At 41.1% G+C, this 24,875-nt stretch overlaps 1 protein-coding gene across 2 annotated transcripts in view; it reads right to left on the bottom strand.

Moving 5' to 3' along the window:
- LOC110197722 (transmembrane 9 superfamily member 2-like) overlaps nucleotides 1-1,213 on the bottom strand; it is a 76,233-nt gene extending 75,020 nt beyond the window's left edge. The window contains exon 1 of one of the 2 annotated variants that reach the window (XM_020971765.2): nucleotides 667-1,213. In XM_020971765.2, the coding sequence (XP_020827424.1) occupies nucleotides 667-849 (183 nt within the window). In that variant the 5' untranslated portion in view covers nucleotides 850-1,213. The remainder of the gene's footprint in view (nucleotides 1-666) is intronic. The other variant, XM_020971764.2, reaches the window with a different exon arrangement.
- Nucleotides 1,214-24,875: the final 23,662 nt, after the last annotated feature.

Here is a 24,875-nt window from a genome sequence, read left to right on the forward strand (position 1 = left end):
GGGCAGAGGGCGTTTGTGGAGTTGCTGGAGGAGGGGAGAGCAAGGAAAACTGAGTTTATAGACAGATTTCCCAGCTGGGGCTCACGGGGAAATGCCACTGTTTGCACAGGCAATTCCGGGAGGGAGGGACGGATGGACGGATGGAGGGAGGGAGGAGGGGCAGGGATGGGCTGCACGGCGTGTTTGCCAAGGGAGAGGGCTCTGGCCAGAAAAGGAGGATAAAGGGGTGAGCACGGAACAGACTCGGGGGACTAGATCAGCGAGGCCAAGCGTACCTTCCGGTATTTCCCTGAACAGGTTGAAAGGGGGCAGTCTTCCCAGGCGAGGACTGCCAGGCGGGGCTGAGCCCCTATCCTGTCCGGTCCGGTCCCGGCAGGTCCTCTCCTGTCCATTTTGCCCCACCCATTCCACGAATTGCGGTCCCATCCATCTCTGGCTCACGGCTTCAATGCCGTCCAGTCCCGCCCCGTCCCATCCCATCCCCTGCATTGCCGTCCGATCCAGTCCTTTCCCGCTTAATCCCATCCTACCATCCCGCAGAGTACCGTCCAGTGCCGTTAGGTCCTGTCCCGTCCCGTCCTGTCTCCTCCCGCGCACGGCCGTCGGGTTCCGGGTGGTCCCCACCCCTGCCCTGTCCCCCGTCTCGGCTCCCGCCGTCGGGCTCACCTTGCAATTGGACGTCTCTTTGCCCGCCTCGCAGAAGCTGACCGGAGCCAAGCCGGGCAGGTAGAAGGCCCGGGAGCCCCCCGGGGCCGCCCCGGCGAGCAACACCACCAGCAACAACCGCCCCATCCCGATCCCGGAGGGAGCGCGGTGGAGGCGGCGCCCGCGGTTACCGGGCGAGCTCATGGTTGGGGCTCAGCTGCTGCGGAGGCGGCGGCGGCGGAGCGCGAGATAACCATGGGCCGGGGGAATTAAGGAGGGGGGCAAAGCGCCGGGACCGCGCGGGGAGGAGGTCGAGGAGGACGAGGAAGGGTCCCGGGGCGGCTGGCCGGGGTGCAGGAGGAGAGTCCGGGGAAGAGGCGGGGCGCGCGCTCACGGTGCGTGCGTGTGGAAGTGGGAGTAAGTGTGTGTAAGTGTACAAGTGGGGGGGGAATAGTGTGTGCCCGAGGAGGGGCGGGGCGAGGTGAGAGGGGGTGTGCCCAGGCACGGATAAAAGAAGGAGCGCGCGAGCGCGCGCCTGCCTACTTGCCTGTCCGCGAGCTCGAGCCTGGCTGGTGCGCGCCTCGGAGCTCTCTAGAACCCAGAAAGTCAGGAGAGAGGCGGGGCCTCGACTTCGCAATGGCCCGCGCGCTCCTGAGCGTGCCCTCATTTTGGCACGTGGCGCCATTTTTATTTCGGGCACTGCAGAAGGGGGAGGGGGCACAAAGCATCGCCTCGGCTCCTTTCCTCTTCTCCCCTCCCCCTCCCCCTGCCCACGCTGCCCTTTCCCTTCCACTAAGTCCTCCCTTACCCCTACCGGACTTTCGGGAAGAGGTGTGTGGAGAATCCCTCCACAATGCCCCTCCCAGTTACCTGGTCTCCTTTTGCCGGTAGTAGCCTCCCATAGAACAAACAAACGTAACAACCGGGGGGGGGGGGGGGAGGGTATTCTTGTGCTTGTTCTTTCTATTGTTTGTTTGGTTTTTGCTTTTATTTTTTTCGTGAGGCAATCGATGTTAAGTGACTTGCCTAGGATCACACAGCTAGTAAGTGTCCAGTGTCGGAAGCCACATTTGAATTCAAGTCCTCCTGACTCCAAGGCGGAGCTTTATACACTGGGCCACTTAGCTGCCCCTTTGTCCTCTCTACTGGAACAAAACCAAGCTATGTTTGTAGAGTGCTTTCAGATTCAGTCACGCAGGTCACGCACACTTTACATGGACTGCATTTGACAAACTCAAGGAAGTTAGAAGGAAACCGGGTGGAGTTGGGAGAGAAAAGGACAAAGGTGGACAGATGTTCTCTAGTGTTGTGCAGTCGCCCCTGCAGGGGGTTACTGTGTCTTTCTGTCTTTCTCTTAGCTGGTCTGTTGATTGACAGGCTCCCTTAAAACAAAAACAAAGGCAAGAGAACCAAATTGGGACTTGAGCCCTGAGACTGCAAAAATGGTAGGGGAATCTGGAGGGAAGAGGTGTGTGACCTATGAGTCAGGGAGAGGGGAGGCTTAAGGAAGGACAACCAGATCAGAGAATTGAAGAAGCCTTGTAAAAAGATTTGGGGGGCAGCTAGGTGGCACAGTGGATTGAGCACTGGCCCTGGATTCAGGAGGACCTGAGTTCAAATCCGGCCTCAGACCCATAACACTTACTAGCTGTGTGACCCTGGCCAAGTCACTTAACTCCATTGCCTAGCCAAAAAAAAAAAAAAGATTTGGAAGGGTCACCAAGCATGATTGGGTTCGGTACTATTGTCCTGAGAAAGGAGGGGTGAGAAATAATCCAAAACTGGATAAGGGAATACTATAGGGAAAGTGTCCTGTTCAGAAAGAAGATAAGGTAATCAAAAGATTACATTTTTAAAATAAAATTACACAAAGTGGCCCCACCTACCCTGTGCCCTCACTTTCTGAAGAGTCATCCAACACTGATTCTGCTCAGCCACTGAAAAGGAAAGGGGAGCAAATGGAAGAGGGGAAACAAGATGCAGGCAGTACAGAACTGTTTTAGAAGGGGAAGAATGAGCTTCCTTACCAGAGGGAAAGGATGGAAACACAGCTGGACAGAAACTCCAGTAAGAATCATCCCCATAGGAGGAGCCTTGGGGGTCTACGCTGAAGTGCAAGGAAGAAAGAGCCAAAATGAGGTGGGAAACCAAAGTAGGGAAATTCCATTAGAGGGGCATGAGGGGAGAGGACAGACAAACAACTGGGAATGCCAAAGAAAAGTTGAAAGGGGAAAATCCTGAGTGAAAGCCTAGCTCACAGATAAATAAGCCAACAGACTCGATCATATAGATGGAGGAAGAATGAGTAAAAAAGTACAGACAGTCCAGAATACAAGGAACAACTATGAAGGTGTTTGAACCAAGAGAGTAGACTGAGTCATATGGCTAGAGACGGTGGTTCAGACATATCCTCAACAAATCATCTTTGAATAGTTCCAGAAGAGCACAGTGATACATTGCAGGGGGCTGGCAGTTAGTGCCCTAGGACCAAGGTGATAAATGGGACATTCCTGGGGCCAGCATAGGGAAATGCCTAGGAGAAGCAGGGCAGCTCTAAACACAGAGGAGAGGAAAGACTCTGGGATCATAAAGGTACAGGCTATATGGAAAAGAGCTCTACCTATAAAACATCAAAAAAGAGGCAGCACCTGAGTTGAGCCTTCACGTTTCAGAGATGACCCTTCCTATTCATCCAAATGTATAGGTGCTCCCATTCCACCCTGTCTTCTCCAGCAGATTGCCCCCATTATCATCCCTACTCTCTCACTAAGATTTAATCTACGTCTCTACTGGCTGCTTCCTTGCTGCTTACAAACACTCCCATGTCTCTGTCATCCTCAAAAAATCTTCATTGGATCCCTCCATCCCCACTCCATCTTCTCCCTTTTTCACGGCTAACTCCTTGAGAAGGTCATCTACAACCAATATCTACACTTCCTTTCCTGTCCCTCTTTTAAACTCTCTGCAGTCTGGTTTCTGACCTTTTCATTCAACTTAAACTGCTCTTTTCAAAGTTATCAGTGATATAATGGTGAGATTTAATGGTCATCTTAATCCTCATCCTTCCTGACCTCTCTGCAGCTTTTGACACTATTGATTATTGTCTTCTCTTGGACAGGCTCTTCTCTCTTGATTTTCTGGACACTGTTCTCTCCAGGTTTTCCTCCTACCAGTCTGACTGTTCCTTCTCATGATCCTTTGCTGGATCTTCATCCAAGTCATTCGTGGTAACTATAAGTATTGCCCAAGGTTATGTCCTGTGCGCTCCCTTCATACTCTGCATTTGGTGATCAGCTTCCATGGATTCAATTATCATATCTATACAGATGATTCTCAAATCTCTTTATCTAGTCTTAATCTCTTCCCTAATTTTGAGTCTCACATCTGCCCATTGGCCATCTTGAAATGGATGTCCTGTAGCCATCTTAAACTCAACATCTTCAAAATTGAACCTATTATCTTTCTCCTCAAACCCTGCCACCTTACTGATTTACTATCCTTTGTAAGGGTGCTGCCATCCTCTCAGTCATCCAGGCTCATGACCTAGGTATTATCCTCAATTCCTCACTGTTATCAAATCCTATCAATTCTACCTTCCCAACATCTCTCCTATACACCCTCTTGTCTCCACTGCTGCTACCACCACCCTGGTACAGGCCCCTCTCACCTCATCCCTGTACTATTACAGTAGCATGCTGATTGGTCTCCCCTACCTCAAGTCTCTCTCCACCACATTCCATCCTCCAATCAGTCAGTGAACATGTATTAAGTGCCTACTATGTGCCAGGCAACGTGCTAAGTACTGGGGATACAAAGAAAGGGGAAAAGACAATCATACCCTAGTAGGAGAGAAAATATGTAAACAACTATGTACAAATAAAGGTATATCCAGGAGAAATTGGAAATCATTACCAGAGAGAAGACACTAAAATTAAGAGAGATTAGGAAAGGTTTCCTGTACAAGATGGGATTTTAGCTGGGATTTGAAATAAGCCAGGAGGTGGAGATGAGGGAGAGCATTCCAGGCCTAGAGGATGGCCCCTATCAAAATGCCTAGAGTTGAGAAATAGTATCTTGTTCAAGGAACAGCAAAGAAGCCAGTAGTAGTGGATTGAAGAGTATGTGGCTGGAGGGGGTGGGGTTAAGATATAAGACTAGAAAAACGAAGTGGGGGGGGGGGAGCAGGTTAGGAAGGGCTTTGAATGCCAAACAGGAGATTTTCTATTTGATCCTGGAGGCAATAGGGAGTCACTGGAGTTGATTGGCATGGTCATACCTGCATTTTCAGAAGATCACTTTGACAACTGATTGGAAGGTTGTCAGAGGGAAGAAAGCTTTGGGGCAGACGGACCAATCAGCAGGCTCTTTTAGTAGTCCAGGTGTGAAGGGATGAGGGCTTGTACCAGGGTAGTGGCAGTGTCAAAGGAGAGAAGGGGGCTATTGTGATGTATCAAAAGTTCAAGAAATATAATTTTTGGCTAACTAGATATTTTATTAATAATGCTAGCATTTTAATAAAAGAGGGCAGCGGCACTCTGAAATATCAAAGACTTTGGTGGTGGGCTCACAGCTTATACGCCCTTGGAAAAATGGGTATTCCAGAGGGTAACAATCAACTCTGATTGGTTAACAATTAATGAGAGAATGAATATTACAATGAGAAGTGGGCTCACTCCAATGAGGGGCTGAGAGAGTGAACTTTATTCTAGGACAAAGAGACTATCTCTACACCCAGACCACCCCCAGCCTTGGGCAATCTAGAAAAAGGCTCTACCTCCACCCAAATTTGCTTGACTTGACTTCTATGGATTTACCACCTTAGATTAAATTCTTTGTGAGGCTGGGTGGGGTCTGACCTGGATTGAGGAGAGTTAATTCAATCTCATCTTTGTTAATGTCCTTCTAAAGACTGAACTTTGAAGTGAGGACTATAGAAAGAGGGGAAACTCTGGATCTCCCCAAATCATTGTTTATTAATAATCATTTCTCTCACTATGTAAGAGATGTTTCCAAGGTAAAATCAACATGCCTTGGCAACAGACTGGATGGGGGTGGTGGGGCTGTTGCGGTGTGAGAGGTTGAGAGGTTGTGACCCTTCAAAGACTGAAGTACATGGGTTATCTGGAATGAATTCACAGACTCAAGCATTCTTTAAGCCAAGGTGGCAATGTTTATTGTTAAGCTTTTCAGCGGGCAAGGATTCTTAAAGGATCCTACAACCTTAGAGAGGTATAGTTAAAGTTTATATAGGATAAAATACAATAAAACATGTGCCAAATATGCTAACTAGGGGATTCAGGGTGGGATTAAAGAGTGGTTAAGGAGTGGTCAGTTCTTAAAAGAACATGCACTTCTTGTACCTACTGCGCAGGTGTTTTACCCAGAGTTCACTAGGAAAAGCCCACAAGGGGGGCCACGTGGAGGTGTGGTTTTAGGCCTGATACATCACTAAGTCAACTGGAGTTCAGGGTAACTGAGAGTTGTCCAGTCTGCCACCAATCAATATCTTGTTAGACAAGATAGATGTAGGGAGTATACATATGTCTTAAGTCTAGAATACAGTTAATGAGGAGCCCAGGATGTAGATAATAAGGTAGGGCGATAGGATAGTATAGTAGTGGGTAAGAATGTCTTTATTACTCAGTGCAAAGCCAGTTTAAGCTAATAAATCCTTCAGGTGCTGTTTGGAACTGCACCAGGGAGAGAGATAAGGCTCTTGCTGGGGCCCACTCATGAGTAATTGCTAAGCACAGGGTCCTTGGGCTGGGGAGAAACTGTCAGGGACAGTGTTTCTGAGGCTGGGGGGAAATTGGGGTCCAAGAGCAAGCACCCAAACATAAGCACCCAAGCACCCCGGGCGAGGGGAAGTGAGAAGTCCAGGATGCCCCCTAGGTAGGTTGCAAACACTAAACTGCCACGCCCCAACCCCATCTCTTTCAATCGACTCCAATGGCTCCCTATTACTTCCAGGATCAAAAATTTTAAAATCCTATTTGGCTTTTAAAGCTCCCTTCATAACCTGGCCCCTTCCTACTATTCTACTCTTCTTACACCTTACATGCATTCTATGAACCAATGACTCTGGGCTCCTTGCTATTCTTTGAATACAACATTGTTCCATTTCCCATCTCAGTACATTTTCACTGGCTGTCCCCCATGGCTGGAATGCTCTCTCTCCTCCTCTGTGCCTCCAGACTCCCTTGGTTTCCTCCCAGTCCCAGCTCAAATCTCACCTTCTAGAAGCCTTATCTGATCCTCCTTAATCTTGGTATCCTCCTAAGGCTATCTCTAATTCAGCAAGAACCCTTTTGTTTATCTATGTTTGTCTATTCCACAGTCTCCTCAATTAAAATGGGAGCTCCCTGAGGGCAAGAACTGAGTCTTTGCTTTTATTTGTGGTGCCAGTTACATTGTAGGCATTACATAAATATTCATCTGAGGACAATGGAAGGAAGAAAAGAATTTCAACAGGCCCAGATATAAGGAAAACCATTCTGGACCTGGGAAACAGAATCTACAAAGCCATAGAAATATCTGAGAAAGAGTTCCAAGAAGAGATGTTGAAACAAATTCACCATTTTGAATTTGTCAGGGACAAGAAGAAAATCAAGGTTCTAACATCTTTTCACCTCTTTTAAACGAAAAGCATCTTCAAAAGAGCAGAAGGCACAACTTTTAAAATACCATTGAAAATGGCAAACATATCAAAACAAATGATCAAACGAAGTGTTGGTAAGGGTACAGAGAAACAGGGCCTCTAAGACATTGTGCATGTGACTCACTAATCAGGAGCAATACAACAGTAAGACACAAGTCATGACATTTCTTGTACTTTTCAATGCCATGTTCCCTGGCTCAAACTTTGATCCCAAAAACATCATGAAAAAGAAAGAGGACCTAGTTGTGCAAGAATATGCGTAGCTTGTAATAGCAAAAACTTGGAAACTACCTGTATATGTCGAACAATTGGAGAATATATTAATACATTTTGGCAAAGTGATATGTTGAGGTACCACCCCCCAAAAAAAACCCTGCAATAAAAATGAGCCATGCAAGAGCACGTAGAAAGGGCTTATCTTTTCCCCAAACCCATTCTTCTCCTTAACTTCCCTATTTTTCTCCCACATACTGATTTATCATACCAATTCACAAGCTCACAGTCATCCTTAGTTTGTCCCTCTGCATCCAGATCCCTCTCACACATACACAAATATCCAATCAGATGCTAAGCCTTGTTGAATCTCCCTTAGTTCAGGTCCTCATCATCTGTCACCTGGACTGCTGTAGTTGTCCCTCAGTTTGTCTCATAGAATCACAAGATCTCAGATTAGGAAGGGATATACCTGAAAAGAGCCTCTGCTTGAAGGCCTCCAATAAGGGAAAGGCCATCACCTCCCCAGTCAACTGTGTTAGGCCTAAATCTACCCCTCTGAAAATTCCTCTTCTTATCCTTTGTTTGCCCTTCTGGGGCTAAAGCAGAACAAATGTAATCTTTCTTGACCACAGGAGGGCCCTTCCTTCCAATATACACCTCCCCTAAGTCTTCTATAGGCTAACATCCCCGCTTCCTTCAACCAGTCCTCATATGGTATGGATTCAAGGCCTTTGACCAACCTTGTTGTCCTGCTTTGAATGCTTTCCAGCCTCCAACCTCTTTCTCAAACTGTTGTACCTAGAACTGAAAACAGTAACCCAGATGTGATCTTGATGGGGGGGGCAAAGAGTGCCCTAGGATTAAAAATAACCTCAAGGGTTGCTTCCTCAGGCCCCTGAGGGGATTAGAAGATAAGATTGCAATTTACAACCTGCACCAAAAGAATTGCCTTTGTTTCCCTTATCTTGAGGTGCCATAAAACTTCCCCCTATCCTGGACCATAAAAGTTCCTTGTCTCCCTCATCCTGAGTCATGAAATTTCCCAAATTCCTTATCCTGGGTCCCCTATGCTGCCATCCATCTTCCTCATCCTGTGTCTTGACAACCTCTCCCCTTATCTTGTAAGATAAAACAGACCCCTATCCCTTTGTAAGTTGCTAGTCATCTTTCCAGAGCTAGCCTGCTGCTTTTGTCAGTAAAGCTCCCAATGGTTACAGAGAAGGTCTAAATGAATTCTTTCACACCTGAACCAGCTCTCCCAACGCTAAACCTCAACAATCTGACCAGAGCAAGGGAGAGAGAACCATTACTTCCTCATTTCTAGAAGCTTCTCTGAACACAAGGCTGCATCAGTTTTAGGGGCTGCCGCAGTCCACTGTTTTCAACTAAACTGCTGTAAGCATGCGTCCTCTATCCTGTACTTATGGAGTTGATTTTTTGAAGCCAAGTAAGACTTTACATTTATCCCAAAATAGCGAAAGTGTTAAACAGCATGTGGCCTAGTACGGATCCCTGAGACACTCCACCAGAGACCTCCCACCAAGCTGACTTTGAACCATCAGTCACTAATCTTTGAGTATGACCATTTACCCAGTTTCAAATCCATCTAATTATACTGTCTAGTCCATATTTCTCTCTCTCTCTTTTTTTTTTTTTTGCTTTTAGGCAATTGGGGTTAAGTGACTTGTCCAGGGTCACACAGCTAGTAAGTGGTATATATCTGAGGCCCGATTTGAACTCAGGTCCTCCTGAATCCAGGGCCAGTGCTCTATCCCCTGAGCCACCTAGATATTTCTCTATCTTTTCCACAAGAATAGTATGAGATATTTTATCAAATGCTTTGCCAAAAAATCAAAGTACACGCCTACAGTGTTCCCCTTGCTCTCCTGGTTCACTAACCTTGTCAAAAAAGGAAGTAATGCTAGTCTGGCATAACCTGTTTTGTGTTTGACTTTTTAAAAAAATATATATATATATAACATATTTATTTTTAGTTTTCAATATTCACTTCCATAAGACTTTGAGTTTTAAATTTTCTCCCCCTCCCACCCCTCTCCTCCCCCCAAAACAGCATGCAATCTGATATAGGCTCTACTTTTACATTCATATTAAGCATATTTTCCCATTAGTCATGATGTAAAAGACCAATTAGTACTAATGGGAGGAACCTCAAGAATGAAGCAATAAAACAAAGCAACAAAGGAAAAGGAGAGTAAATAGTATGCTTCAATCTGCATTCAGACTCTATAATTCTTTCTCTGGATGTGGATAGTAATTTCCATTGTGAATCTTTAGGAGTTGTCTTAGATTTTTGCATTGCTGTGAAGAGCCAAATCTATCAAAGTCAGTCATCCCATAATGTGGCTGTTACTGTGTACAATGTCCTCCTGGTCCTGCTCACTTCACTCAGCATCAGTTCATGTAAGCCTTTCCAGGTTTTTCTGAAATCTGCCTGCTCATCATTTCTTATAGCACAACAGTATTATTCCCTTACATTCACATGCCATAACATGTTCAGCCATTCCCCAACCCATGGGCATCCCCCTCAATTTCCAATGCTTGCCCACCACAAAAAAAGCTGCTACAAATATTTTTGTACATATGTGTCCTTTTCCCATTTTTATGATCTCTTTGGGTTACATTCCTAGAATTGGTATTGCTGGGTCAAAGGGTATGCACAATTTTATAGCCCTTTGGTGTAGTTCCAAATTGCTCTCCAGAATGGTTAGATCAGTTCACAACTCCACCAACAATGCATTAGTGTTCCAATTTTCCCACATCTCCAACATTTATCATTGTCCTGTTTTGTCATGGTAACCAATCTGATACGTGTGATGTGGTACCTCAGAGTCATTTTGATTTGCATTTCTCCAAATGACTATATGTTAGCTTTAATTTCCTCCTCTGAAAACTGCCTTTCCCAGTTTTCTGCTTCCCTCCTAATCTTGTGCAAAGATTGGCTTTGTTTGTGCAAAAACTTTTCAATTTAATGTAATCAAAATTATCCATTTTGCATTTCATAATGTTTTCTGTCTCTTGTTTGGTCATAAATTCTTCCCTTCTCCATATATCTAAAAGGTAAACTATTCCTTGTTCTCCTAGTTTGCTTATAGTATCACTCTTTATATCTAAATCCTATACCTATTTTGACTTTCTCTTGGTGTAGGATATAAGATTTTATGTCTATGCCCAGTTTCTGCCATACTATTTTCCAGTTTTCCCAGCAGTTTTTGTTAAATAATGAGTTCTTATCCCAGAAGCTGGAGTCTTTGGATTTATCAAATACTGGATTACTATAGTCATTGACTGTTGTGTCTTGCATACCTAACCTATTCCACTGATCCACCACTCTAGTTCTTAGCCAGTACCAAGTAGTTTTGATGATTGCTGCTTTATGATACAATTTAAGATCTGGTATAGCTAGGCCACCTTCCCTTGCATTTCTTTTCATTAGTTGCCTTGATATTCTGGACCTTTTGTTCTTCCAGATGAATTTTGTTATTCTTTTTTCTAGCTCCATAAAATAATTTTTGGTAGTTTGATTGGTATGGCACTGAATAAGTAAATTAATTTAGGTAGAATTGTCATTTTTCTTATATTAGCTTGGCCTACTGATTAGCAACTAATATTTTTCCAATTATTTAGATCTGACTTTATTTATGTGAAAAGTGTTTTGTAATTGTGTTCCTAGATTTGTTTTGGCAGGTAGACTCCCGAATATTTTATAGTGTCTACAGTAATTTTAAATGGAATTTCTCTTTCTATCTCTTGCTGTTGGGCTTTGTTAGTAATATATAGAAATGCCAATGATTTCTGTGGGTTTATTTTATAGCCTGCAACTTTGCTAAATCTGTTTATTATTTCAAGTAATTTTTTACTTCATTCTTTAGGATTCTTTAAGTATACCATCATATCATCTGCAAAGAGTGATAGCTTTATTTCTTCTTTGCCTATTCTAATTCCTTCAGTTTCTTTTTTTTTTTCTCTAATTGCTAAAGCTAACATTTCTAGTACAATATGGAATAATGGTAATAATGGACATCCTTATTTCACCCTCGATATTATTGGAAATGCTTTTAGCTTATCCCCATTACATATGCTTGCTAATGGTTTTTGATAGACGCTACCTATCATTTTAAGGAAGACTCCATTTATTCCTATGCTCTCTAGTGTTTTTAATAGGAATGGGTGTTGTATTTTGTCAAATGCTTTTTCTGCATCTATTGAGATAATCATGTGATTTCTGTTAGTTTTGTTGTTGACATGATCAGTTATGCTGAGAGTTTTCCTAATATTGAACCAGCCCTGTATTCCTGGTATAAATCCTACCTGGTCGTAGTATATTATCCTCAAGATAAGTTATTGTAATCTCTTTGCTAATATTTTATTTAAAATTTTCCATCTCTATTCATTAGGGAGATTGGTGTATAATTTTCTTTCTCTGTTTTGGTTCTTCCCAGTTTAGGTATCAGTGCCATCATAAAAAGAATTTGGTAGGACTCCTTCTATGCCTATTTTCTCAAATAGTTTATATAGTATTGGAATTAGTTGTTCTTTAAATATTTGATAGAATTCACTTGTAAATCCATCTGACCCTGGAGATTTTTTCTTTGGGAGTTCGTTGATGGCTTGTTCAATTTCTTTTTCTGAAATGAGGTTAAGTATTTTATTTCCTCTTCCATTATTCTGGGCAATTTATGTTTTTGTAAATATTCATCCATTTCACTAAGATTGTCAAATTTATTGGCATACAGTTGGGCAAAATAGCTCCTAATTATTGTTTTGATTTCCTCTTTGTTGGTAGTGAATTCACCTTTTCATTTTTGATGGTGATAATATGGTTTTCTTCTTTCTTTTTTTTTTTAAATCAAATTGACCAAAGGTTTATCTATTTTATTGGTTTTTTCATAAAACCAGCTCTTAGTTTTATTTATTAGTTCAATAGTTTTCTTAATTTCAATTATTAATCTCTCCTTTGCTTTTCAGAATTTCTAATCTGGTATATAATTGGGGGGTTTTAATTTGTTCTTTTTCTAGTTTTTTTAGTTGCATGCTCAATTCATTGATCTCTTCCTTCTCTATTTTATTCATGTAAGCATTTAGAGATATAAAACTTCCCCTAAGGACCACTTTCAATGCATCCCATAAGTTTTGGTATATTGTCTCATTATTGCCATTCTCTTGGATGAAGTTATTAATTGTTTCTATGATTTGTTGTTTGACCCACTCATTCTTTAGGATTAGGTTATTTAGTTTCCAATTAATTTTTAGTCTATCTTTCCATGGCCCTTTATTACATGTAATTTTTATTGCATCATGATCTGGAAAGGATGCATTTAATATTTCTGCCTTTCTGCATTGGATTGTGAGGTTTTTATGCCCTAGTATATGGTCAGTTTTTGTGTAGGTGCCATGTACCACTGAGAAAAAGGTATATTCCTTTCTGTCCCCATTCAGTTTTCTCCAGAGGTCAACCATATTTAACTTTTCTAAAATTCTATTCATCTCCTTAACTGCTTTCTTATTTATTTTGTGATTAGATTTATCTAGTTCTGAGAGGGGGAGGTTGAGGTCCCCCACTAGTATAGTTTTGCTGTCTATTTCTTCCTATAACTCCCTGAACTTCTCCTCTAAGAACTTGGTGCATATATGTTTAGTAATGATATTACTTCATTGTCTATGGTTCCTTTTAGCAGGATGTAGTTTCCTTCCTTATCTCTTTTAATTAGATCTATTTTTGCTTTTGCTTTGTCTGAGATCAGGATTGCTCCCCCTGCTTTTTTTACTTCAGCTGAAGCATAATATATTCTGCTCCAGCCTTTTTACCCTTACTCTGCATGTATCCCTCTGCTTCAAATGTGTTTTCCTGTAAACAACATATTGTAGGATTATAGTTCTTAATCTTAATTCACTCTGCTATCTGCTTCCATTTTATGGGAGAGTTCATCCCATTCACATTCACAGTTATGATTACTATCTGTAATTACTCTCCATCCTATTTTCCCCTGCCCCATTTATGCTTTTCTCTCTCCTTTCTCCCTTTCCCACCTCACTAGAGTTTTGCTTTCAACCACCACTTCCCTCAGTCTGCCCTCCCTTCTGCTAGCCCCTTCCCTTTTCTTCCCCTTTACCCTTTCTACTTCTTGCCTCCCTTCTATTCACTCCCTCCCTTTTCTTTTCCCTTTCCCCTCCTACTTCCTATAGGGTAAATTAGATTTCTATATCTAACTGATTACGTTATTCCCTCTTTGAACCAAATCTGATGAGAGTAAGGTTCAAACATGCTCATCTCCCTCCCTTCTTTCCCTCTACTATATTAGGTTTTTGTGCCTTTTCATGTGATATAATTGACCCTTGTCTGCCTCTTCCTTTCCTCTTCTTCCAGTACGATTAGATTTTTTATCATCACATCAAAGTCAACTTATACTCATACCCTCTGTCTAAATATACCCCCTTTTGAATGTCATAATAACATTACAATTCTTAAGAGTTACAAGTGTCATCTTCCCTTGTAAGGATGTGAACAGTTTGCCCTTATTAATAACATGTTGGGTTTTTTTGCTTTCCTGTTTACCTTTTTATGCCTCACTTGAGTCTTGTATTTGAAGATCAGATTTTCTGTTGAGCTGTGGTCTTTTCATCAGAAAGGTTTGGAAGTACATTATTTAGTTGAATGCCTATCTCCTCCCCTGAAAGATTATGCTCAATTTTGCTGGGTAGTTGATTCTTCGTTGTAATCCAAGCTCCTTTGCCTTACAGAATACCATATTCCACGCCCTCTGATCTTTTAATGTAAAAGCTGCAAGGTCCTGCGTAATCCTGACTATGGTTCCATGATAGTTAAATTGTTTCTTTCTAGCTGCTTGCAATATTTTCTCTTTGACTTGGTAATTTTGAAATTTGGCTGCAATATTCCTTGACCTTTTCAGCTTGGGATCTCTTTCAGAAGGTGATTGGTGGATTCTTTCGATGACTATTTTACCCTCTGTTTCTAGGATCTCAGGGCCGTTTTCTTTGATGATTTCCTGAAGGATATTGTCCAGGCTGCTTTTTTTTTTTTTATCATGGTTTTCAGGTAGACCAATAATTTTTAAATTGTTTCTCCTGGATCTATTTTCCAGGTTGGTTGTTTTACCAATGAGATATTTTACATTTTCTTCTATTTTTTCATTCTTTTGTTTCTGTTTGACCGATTCTGGATCTGTCACAGAGTCATCAGCTTCTGCTTGCCCCATTCTAAATTTTTAAGGAGTTGTTTTCTTCTATTGGATTTTGTACCTCCTTTTCCATTTGGCCCATTTTGCCTTTTTGAGGAGTTCTTCACTCAGTTTTTGTGCCTCCTTTTATGTTTGGCCAATTCTACTTTTTAAGGAGTTGTTTTCTTCAGTGTACTTTTTTTCCATTTGGCCAATTGCATTTTTTTTTTTAGGCAATTGGGGTTAAGTGACTTGCCCAGGGTCACACAGCTAGTAAGTGTCAAGTGTTTGGTTTGAGGCTGGATTTGAACTCAGGTTCTCCTGACTTCAGGGCCAGTGCTCTATCCACTATACCACCTAGCTGCCCCACCAATTGCATTTTTAAAGGACTTGTTTTCTACAGTTAATTTTTGTCCTTCCTTCTCCAAGCTACTGACTCTCTCTTGCATACCTCCCATTTCTTTTCCCAATTTTTCTTCTACCTCTCTTGTTTGACTTTTAAAATCCTTCTTGAGCTCTTCCAAGAAGACTTTTTGGGCTGGAGATAGTTCATATTCCCCTTTGAGGTTTTGGATGTGGGTATATTGACAATATCGTCCTCTTCTGAATTTGTGCTTTGATCTTCCCTGTCCCCATAATAAGAATCTGTGGTCATTGTCTGTTTCTGCTTTTTGCTCATGGTGTTTGCCTATTTCCTGACTTAAAAAAAAAAAGTTGAGCTCTCCTACTAGAGGGAAGAGGGTATTTACTCAAGTTTTTTTTCCCTGCTCACCCAGGCCTTGCACTTGAATGTTTGGATCCTCCTCACCAGGACTTTGCACAGAGATGTTTCACTGCTGGAAGATGTCTGTCAGCCTAGAGCTTTGTCTCCTGGAGTTGTGCTTCCCAAAGTTGTGTTGAGGCACTGGGTGATTTGGCTGCTGGAGAATGCCATCCCACATGGTAGTTTTCCAAGATGGTGTCTATCGGGGCAGCTAGATGGCACAGTGGATAGAGCATCGGCTCTAGAGTCAGGAGGACCTGAGTTCAAATCTGGCCTCAGAACAGACACTTGACATGTACTAGCTGTATGACCCTAAGCAAGTCACTTAACCCCAATTGCCTTGCCAAAACAAAAATAAATTTTAAAAAATTTAAAAAAATAAAATAAACCAAGATGGTGTCTACCGGTTCTCCTGCCTGTATTGAGGTACTCTGGGGGTGTCCTGGTGTTGGCGCTTGCCTGCTTCACCACCCTGGGGCTCAGGATCTTCCCCTGGTATGCTGAGATGGGGTTTGCTGGGACGCCTCCCGTTCTGTACTGCTCCCCTTCCCCCAGAGAGAGAGGAACCTTTCCCGTTAATCCCCCAAGCTTCCTGGGCTACAAGACTGCCGCACTCCATCTTTCTGCTGGCTCAGGGTTTTTCCTGGGTCAATATTTTCTGGACTTTCAGAAGTCAATAAGGGAGGATGAGAGTAACTTACTTCTTATTCTGCCATCTTGGCTCCCAAAAGTGGAATGTGTGTTTGACTTTTTAAAAAAATGTTCAATATTTAGTGATATCTTTTGCTTTTATATGACTTTTGTTTCTATAGAGATAGATTATCAACAGACAGAGAGAGAGAGATCCATCCTCTATCCAGCAAGCTGTCTCTTTTAACAAAGAATAAAAGGAGGGAAAACAGCAATTCAGCAGAACTAACTAACGTATCAACTCTCTTAACAGTATGTATGCAATGTTCCACACCCATACTCTCCCAACCCAACAAAAAAAGGATGGAGACACATTTTCTCCTCTCTACTCCAGAGTCACATGTGGTAATTATAATTCTATAGCATTAAGTCTCAGGCATTCTCTTCTGTTCCTTTACATTGAGCATGTTGTTTTCTTGGCTCTCCTTTTATCACTATATTAATTCATAGAAAACTTATAATTCTCTGAATTCTTCCTATTTATCATTTCTTTATTGCACAATAATATTCTATTACATTCACATACCACAGTTTATTCAGATGTTCCCCAATCAATAGGGAATCTATTGTTTCCAGTTCTTTGCTACTATAAGAAGTGCTGCTATTAATATTCTGCTATGAAAGTTAAATATGGAACCTTTCTTTCTGTATTGGACCTCCTTGGGGTTTGAACCTAGCAGTGGGATCTCTGGATCAGAATATTTCAGGCATGATCTGTTCTTGAGACAACTCTACTGGCTCTTTAGTCATTCGTTGTTTTCCTGGTGCTTACTACCTCTATGATCTGTTCTAGAATTGTCCTAAGAATTGAAGTCTTGAATTGAATTGAAGAATTGAACACTGACCTGTAGTGTATAGCTTTTGTTCCTTCCATTTCTGAAAATCAGAATGAGATTTCCCCTTCTCTGTTCCTGTTGCCCTTCTCTTCTCTCCTTGCTTTTATTCCTTTCTCCAATCCATTCTCCACATAAAAGCCATGACTAACCCTAACCTTAATTCCTAAAGAACAGATCTAATCATGTCACTACCCTTCTCAAAAAGCCCTAGTGTGTCCTTCTTTCCTCTGGGATACAATGCAACTCCTCCAGCGCTGAAAATCTGGCATCAATCTATCTTTCCAGGCCTTATCTCTTGTTACTCCCATTTGCACACTCTAAATTCCTTGCTTATTTGCTATGCCTCACAGGTGACATTCCATTTCCTACCTCCACATCTTTATACAGGCTGTCCCTCAAGTATAGAATATGCTCCCACCTCACCTCCCATCAAAGCTTAGCTCAAATGCCACTTCCTACAAGAGGCCTCTCCTAAATCTCACAGTTAGTGCTCTCTCTCTGCCCAAATTACAGTACAGAGTATTCACGTATTGCTTTGTGTTCTTTCCTGTGGGAAAGCGAAACTGCTTGTGAGGACAAAGATTGTGTCTGTTTTTTCTTTGTATTCTTAAGGCCAATGGAGTGCTTGTCACATATCAGGTACCTAATAAATGCTTTAAGAATTGACCTATGGGAAGGGATACAAAGTAAAATCTTGTTTTAATAACTGTATGAACATTGGCTTCAACTGTATGTAATCCATATAAACTCTGAGAAGCCTATCTCAACTCCCATTCTCCCAAATTTGTCTCAGGTCCTAGAGCAAGGCTGCATCTCCTCTCCAGGGTTCTAGGGGAGTACTCTGGAAGAGTCAGAGGTGATTCTCTAGTGCCTAGGCTCAAGCCTCCACTGCTGTGCTTACTCTGAAAAATTATCAGCTGAGAATAGTTTTAGTCATCTAGTGTTTGGTTTTTTTTTTCCCCTACAGGTAAGGCTGACAATCTTTATTATCTTTTAGCTATAGAAACAGTATCAAGCAAATTCTTTAAACCATGATTTCACAAGGCATATGTTTCTATGATTATTTTTTTAAGAAACTGAGATCCAACAACATCACTCAATTACACTGGTACTTTGATCACTCTAGTACAATCTTCAAGTACAAGAAAAAGAGCATCAAAGTAGTAGTTATGAGATAACTTTTGACGTACCAAAAGAGGTACGCTTCTGCATTTAAACTGAACTTATCTTTTTCTATAGTTCATCTTAAGTTCTTTAACTGTCCTTGTTATATAGCTAAAATACAAAATGCAAATACCACCTTCTTATGCCCCATTAATATTTACTATATTAGCACATCCTTTCTTCAAAAATTCAAAGTATTAGTTTCACTCTATAGATTTAATCAATCTTAAATGACTGTTTGCATTTATAACTTTATTTTCTTGCGTAGACAACAGATTGATTTCACATTTGGTAGCCCAGCTGTGTGTATACAAATTGAAAGTCTTTACTTCTCAATATATTTTTCTACATTTCATAAACCCTAAGTTATTATATAACCTGCTAATTAATGTATACTTTACATCTAGAACTTACTCTATATATTTTAAACATCATATAGGTGATTTATAAATGCCAGTTAATAATCAAAATAATACATACAACTTACTAGTTATAAACCTAAGAACAAAATTAAATGTGCATATTTATCTTGACTTTCTTTAAATATTTCTCTAGGTCATGTCTACAATGGTAAATAAAATCTACTTGCAGTAAGATTTTGATTTAGCTAACTTCTTCATGGCTTCTGCTCATTTTATTTTTCTCTTTAAATTAATTAAATACCACTGTCTTATATACTCTAAATTGCAGACCCAAATGCTTTCATTTCCATGTCCACAACCCAAATTATAAATGCTACATTTTCCGAACTGGGAGGAAGGCACCAGCAATGTGGCAGCTAAACAGGATGCTGTACGTAGTGGGTGATCAACAAATATTTGTTGAACACAGAATGAATGATTTGAAAGACAGTCATTGCACTAGTATATCTCTCATTATTCTAGGGTGAACTTTATTAGGCTAAAGAAACCAATCCACCAATACTGTTCATTTGTTAACCTGAAATTTTGAAATAAAAGGCAACAAATCATTAAATATTTACTTTAAAAAGTTAATTCTAGTTACTATATAATAGTACTCGATAAAAAGAAAAACATACAATACTTACAGTATCTTGCATATATGTAACCAAATGAGGCACTGATAATTTTGAACTGAGAACTTGGGTTAATTTATATAGACTTACTCACAATGGAAAATGCTATTTACATCCAGAGAAAGAACTATGGAGTTGGAATGCAGATCAAAGCATACTATTTGCTCTTTTTTTTCCTCTTCTGTTTTATTTTGTTTCTTCTTTCCTTGTGGTTCCTCCTATTGGTTCTAATTCTTCTTTACAACATGACAAATGTGAAAATATGTTTAATAGGAATGTATATGTAGAGCCTATATCAGATTTCATGCTATCTTGGGAAGGGAAGTAGGGAGAAAGGGGGAGAAAAATTTGAAACTTAAAAGCTTATGGAAGTGAATGTTGAAAACTAAAAATAAATTAATTTTTAAAAATTTATACAGACTTATGCAGGTAGAATTATTCTATTTTTCCAACTCAAGAGAACTTTATTATCCCGAACTTAATTCCTCCATCTCCCTGGATACATAGTGTTAACAGAAGGCTGGTGCAAATATAAATATACAATATTTAGACATTTTAATGTCCTATTTTTCTGGGTTTGATATTTTTCTAACTATACAAATGTTTAATTAAAGTATGCTTGGAGCTCTAAGATTAGTTTCAATATTCAATTTTTACTGTTCTGAAGCCAATTGCATACTTTCACTTCTAGTGCAATAATAAGATAATTAAATAATATTATAAATAGTTTTATTCAAGAATATTTTTATAATTTCTTATGTTAAAGGTGTTGGTATAATATTTCCATTTAGTTACAGGATAACAGCAATGGCAAAAACATTGACCATACAGTTCATAGTTTAATTCTCCCATCTTGTGGTATAGGTTCCATCAGATGTAGTATCCCAAAAAACATGAGGTGGCTGTGTGTAAACCAGATCCACTCTCTCTGTATCACTGCACAAGTAACTATATATTTATACATCTTCCCAAACTTTACCAAACTTTTCCATTGTAGCTGCAGTCATTATTCTTATTATTGACATTCTTATTATAATCCACACTACCCAATATAGCATCTAGACACTCTTTCACAATATTATGTTGCTTCATCAGCATAGAAGCAATCTCACCATGGTGGAGCTACTCTGTCATCTAATGTTAAGTAGCTTTTACAAAGAGGTATTTGCTAAGATGGCATAATAAGCACAGTTAATATAAACATTCCTTAGAAGTCTGTGATATGCTCCCCCATAAATACATACTGAATACAGGGGAAAGTTGGCTTAAGCTTAAAGAGCACAAATAGCGAAAGGGTAAACTCCCAAATTTATTGGAAGTCCAGTCCTCGTATTTATGGGATACTCAGGAAGTCTTACCAAGGCGTGGTGTCTTTTTTTTTTAATTAATTTATTTGTTTTTAGTTTTCAACATTCACTTCTATAAGATTTTGAGTTCTAAATTTTCTCCCCCTCCCTTCCCTCTCCCCTCCCCAAGACGGCTTGCAATCTGATATAGGCTCTACATGTACAATCATATTAAACATATTTCTATATTAGTCATGTTATAAAGAAGAATTAGAACATGGTATGAAAGGGCCATAACACTGTGCATACCCTTTGACCCAGCAATAGCACATCTAGGGCTGTATCCCAAAGAGATCATACAAATGGGAAAAAGACTCACATGTACAAAAATATTTATAGCAACTCTTATTGTGGTAGCCAAGAACTGGAAATTGAGGGGATGCCCATCAATTGGGGAATGGCTGAACAAGCTGTGGTGTATGAATGTAATGGAATACTGTTGTGCTATAAGAAATGATGAGCAGGCAGACTTCAGAAAAACCTGGAAAGGCTTGTATGGTCTGACGCTGAGTGAAGTGAGCAGAACCAGGAGAACGTTGTACACAGTAACAGTCAGGTTGTGTCATGACTAACTTTGATACACTTATCTTTTCTTAGCAATGCAAGGATCTAAGACAATTCCAAAGGACTCATGATAGAAGATGCTGTCCACATCCAGAAAAAGAACTATGGAGTCTGAATGCAGATCGAAGCGTACTATTTGCTCTCTCCTTTTTCTTCTTTGTTTATTTGTCTCGTGGTTTCTCTTCTTTACAACATGACAAATGTGAAAATAGATTTAATATGAATGTATATGTTGAGCCTAAATCAGTTTACATGCTGTCTTGGGATGGAGGGAGGGTAGAGATGGAGAGAAAATTTGGAACTCAAAATCTTATGTGGAAGTGAATGTTGAAAACTAAAAATAAATGAAAACATGTATTATTTAACAAAGAAGAAGAAGAACATGGTATGTTTTCTTTGCTGGGCTCCTTGTGGAGTCATGAATCTGTGACCTATCTGGCGTTAACTCCCATTACCATTGCTGTCAGCTCATCTGTTGTTGTTGTTTGTCCTTCATTCTAGAAGTGGACCACGGCATCAGGAAGGTGATGCCATGACTTGCACAAGTGACTTGGATTTAAGGGAGGGAGGACTGTGCAAAGTCACCAGCCTCACTTTCTCCTCTGGAGCCATCTGGGTTCAGTGGCAAGATATAGATCAGGACAGGATGACTGGAGATGGCCCCCTGCTGCAGAGTAACTAATAATTGCTGCAGAGGAAGGATCTTCCTCAAATTGGCATATTTTTTCTTTACATCAATTTAAGCCTAAATTTGGGAGAGGGGGAAAGAATATGATTATCCAGCTTCACAGCTGATAGTATGGAGTTCAGCAGCTACAACCAAGGAGAAAAACAGATAGATGCTTTTCTTAGGCTTTTCAAAAATGTTCACATTATGCAAATTTCTATTTGGTCAGTCAACAAGAATTTATTAAATACTTACTATGTGCCAGGCACTGTACAAAGTTGCTTTGGATACAAAGAAAGGCATAAACAGTCCCTGCCTTCAAGGAACTGACGTTCTAAAGGAAGAGATAAGTATAAAAATAACTTGGTACATATAGACAGAGTAGCTGGAAGGTAATCTCAATACCAGCAGCTTGGGAAACTGGGATAGACCTCCAAATTCTCTCTCTCCCTTCCTCCCACCCGTCCATCCCATCTCCTACCCGTTGAGAAGGCAAGCAATATGATAACAATTAAGAAGTAGGGTCTTAAAGGAAGCCAGGAAAACTAAGTGGCTGAAGTAAGGAGAGAGCTCATTCCAGGCATGAGGGACAGCCAGTGCAAAGAAAAGGCCCAGGGATGAGAAATGGGGTGTCATGCACAAGGAATAAGAAGTAGACCACTATAGCTGGATCACAGAATGCATGAAGGGGGAGAGAAGTGCAAAGATGACTATGAAGGCAGAAAGGGGCCAGGATGTAAAGACTTTCAATGCCAAACAGAGGACTGTATTTTTGATCCTAGAGGAAATAGAGAGCCACTGGAGTTGACTGAAGTGAGGTGAAGGGTGGGAATATGGTCAGATCTGTGCTTTCGGTCTGACTCACCTTGGCCCCTGAGTGGAGGATGGATTGGAGTACGGAGGAATCTGAGGCAGAGAAACAAACTAGGAGGCTATTGCAATAGACCAGATGAGATGAGAGGTGATGATTTGGCCACACATTGGATTGGTGGAGTGAATGAGAGGGAAGGGAGTTTGCCATTGAAAACCCCAATCCAGTCTGGCTGCAGCCTGTTTTATGGGGCTGATTACACACTCACTCACTCATTCAGACCACCTGGTCTGCTGGCTATTTCCCAAATACACCTCTATGCCTTTGTACAGGCTGCTTCACAAAATGCTCTCCTTCCTCACCACCTGTTGGAACCTCTAGCTCCCTTAAAAGCTCAAGTTCAAGTGATGCCTTCTTCGAGAGGCTTTGCCTGATTCCTCCCCTGCCATCACAATCTTTTTTTGGCATATGTGCTTCATGTACTTTTCTGTGACAACCCTGAGGGCAGGAATGGTCTTACTTTTGTTTTTGTATTCCCAGCACCTGGCACTTAATAGGTACTTAATAAATGAATGCTTTCTTTGGTTAATGATCCTTGAAGCTTCATTGATTGATACAAACATAATCAAATCTTAGGTTTTACTCAAAGAGGAGGAGAGGGACATTAGGAGGAACATGTGAAATCAGTTTAGGACAGACTAGTGTTGAGGTGACAGCAGAACATCCAGGTGAGCGGGCTAGAGCTTCAAGGGAACATCGATTCCAGAATCATCTGCATAGAGATGACAAGTGGAGCACTGGGCATAGATCAGATTGACAAGTGAGAGGGTCAAGAGGAAAGTAAGGTTGCTGGAGGAAATGAGAGGCAGGAACAGCTGGGACAAGAGGAAGGAGATAGAAAAGGAGCCATCTGAGGGGTAGAAAGCACAGAGCTGAGAAGTACTGCAGTAATAGGGATCTGGGGCTGGGACCTAAGGGCCAGTGTGAGCAGCACCTCTTTTTAAGTAGGACACTATCATTCTCTACTTGACTGGGAGAGGCACTTCTCCCATAGATATGTGTTCCAAGAGGCTCATGAAGTTGGGGCCTTTTCACTTTGGCAAGAGTACATCTTGACAGATTGTACCTGACCCACACCCTTGAAGGTCTGCATTTGAAAATAAGAGTGTAAATATAGTAAGCATGCCAAGGAAACTAGACATTGATCATATCAGGAACACTGTAGCTCAAAGACAAGTATGCAAACTGTTGTTTATCTAAATGGGAATTAGCTCAATCAGATAATGGCTTTGTACAAGGAACTAAATTCTAATAGCATATAACAATTATTCACAGTCAGAGAAAATACATGTGGAAGAAACTTGAAGGGTATTGAAAGAGACTGGATGTAGGTCCGCAGAATAGTAGAGACGGCAGTGAAAGCTGTGACTTGTAGGGAAAGGACTTACAGAAGACATGGCCAAGCAGTTGAGATATCTTTCCTGGGATTCCACCTCCATGTCCTTGCTACTTTGACAGAAAGCCAGAAAGTCTCAGAGCCTCTCAGGCCTGGGAGAACTCAAAGAATGTGTGTCCTTCAAGAGAAGGCCAGAGAGTGGGAGCCCTCCCAAGTCTACCTGCAAAGGCCTGTAGGGACAGACAAAGAGAGCAGTTGACCTCTGAGCTCATTTCCAAGCCATAAAAAAAAAAAACCAAGCCTCAGTTCCTCCCAGCAAAAAAGAAGCCAGAGAGTCAAACCTTCCTCTTTCATTACATACCCTCTTCAAACTGTAAAATACATCGACACCTCCTACTGTCTTATAGTAAGGATATACTAGAAGAGTAGTTCTTTATGCTATCATATCTCTACTCCAATTTTGGCTAGGCTTGCAAACATTTGTTTCCTTTTTACTTATGCACATAAGAATTCATTGGGTATCTTTTTTCAAGGGTCCTAAGAAGTTCCTGCTGGAGAGAAAGAAAGATTTCCCTTGTAAAGACGTGTTTTGTTCATGTTGTTCTGCCAGTGTCTAGTGTCACACAAGCTCCGGATTTAATTGTCATAAGTCCTATTCTTGCTGGTGGGCTAGGTCCCCAGAAGGCTGTTGTAACTTCTCCCCTTATGGTTCTTGGAGACTCTGAGGGGTGAGGTGTCTTTCTAATAGCTCACAAGCCCCCACCAGACTGATGCCCCTCATTTCTTGCTGTTGTTGTTTTGTTTGTTTTTTAGGCAGTTGGGGCTAAGTGACTTGCCCAGGGTCACACAGCTAGTAAGTGTCAAGTGTTTGGTCTGAGGTTACATTT

The sequence above is a fragment of the Phascolarctos cinereus genome, unplaced genomic scaffold (assembly GCF_003287225.1).
Source record: "Phascolarctos cinereus isolate Bilbo 61053 unplaced genomic scaffold, phaCin_HiC Scaffold_8;HRSCAF=390, whole genome shotgun sequence".
Taxonomy (NCBI): Eukaryota; Metazoa; Chordata; class Mammalia; order Diprotodontia; family Phascolarctidae; genus Phascolarctos; species Phascolarctos cinereus.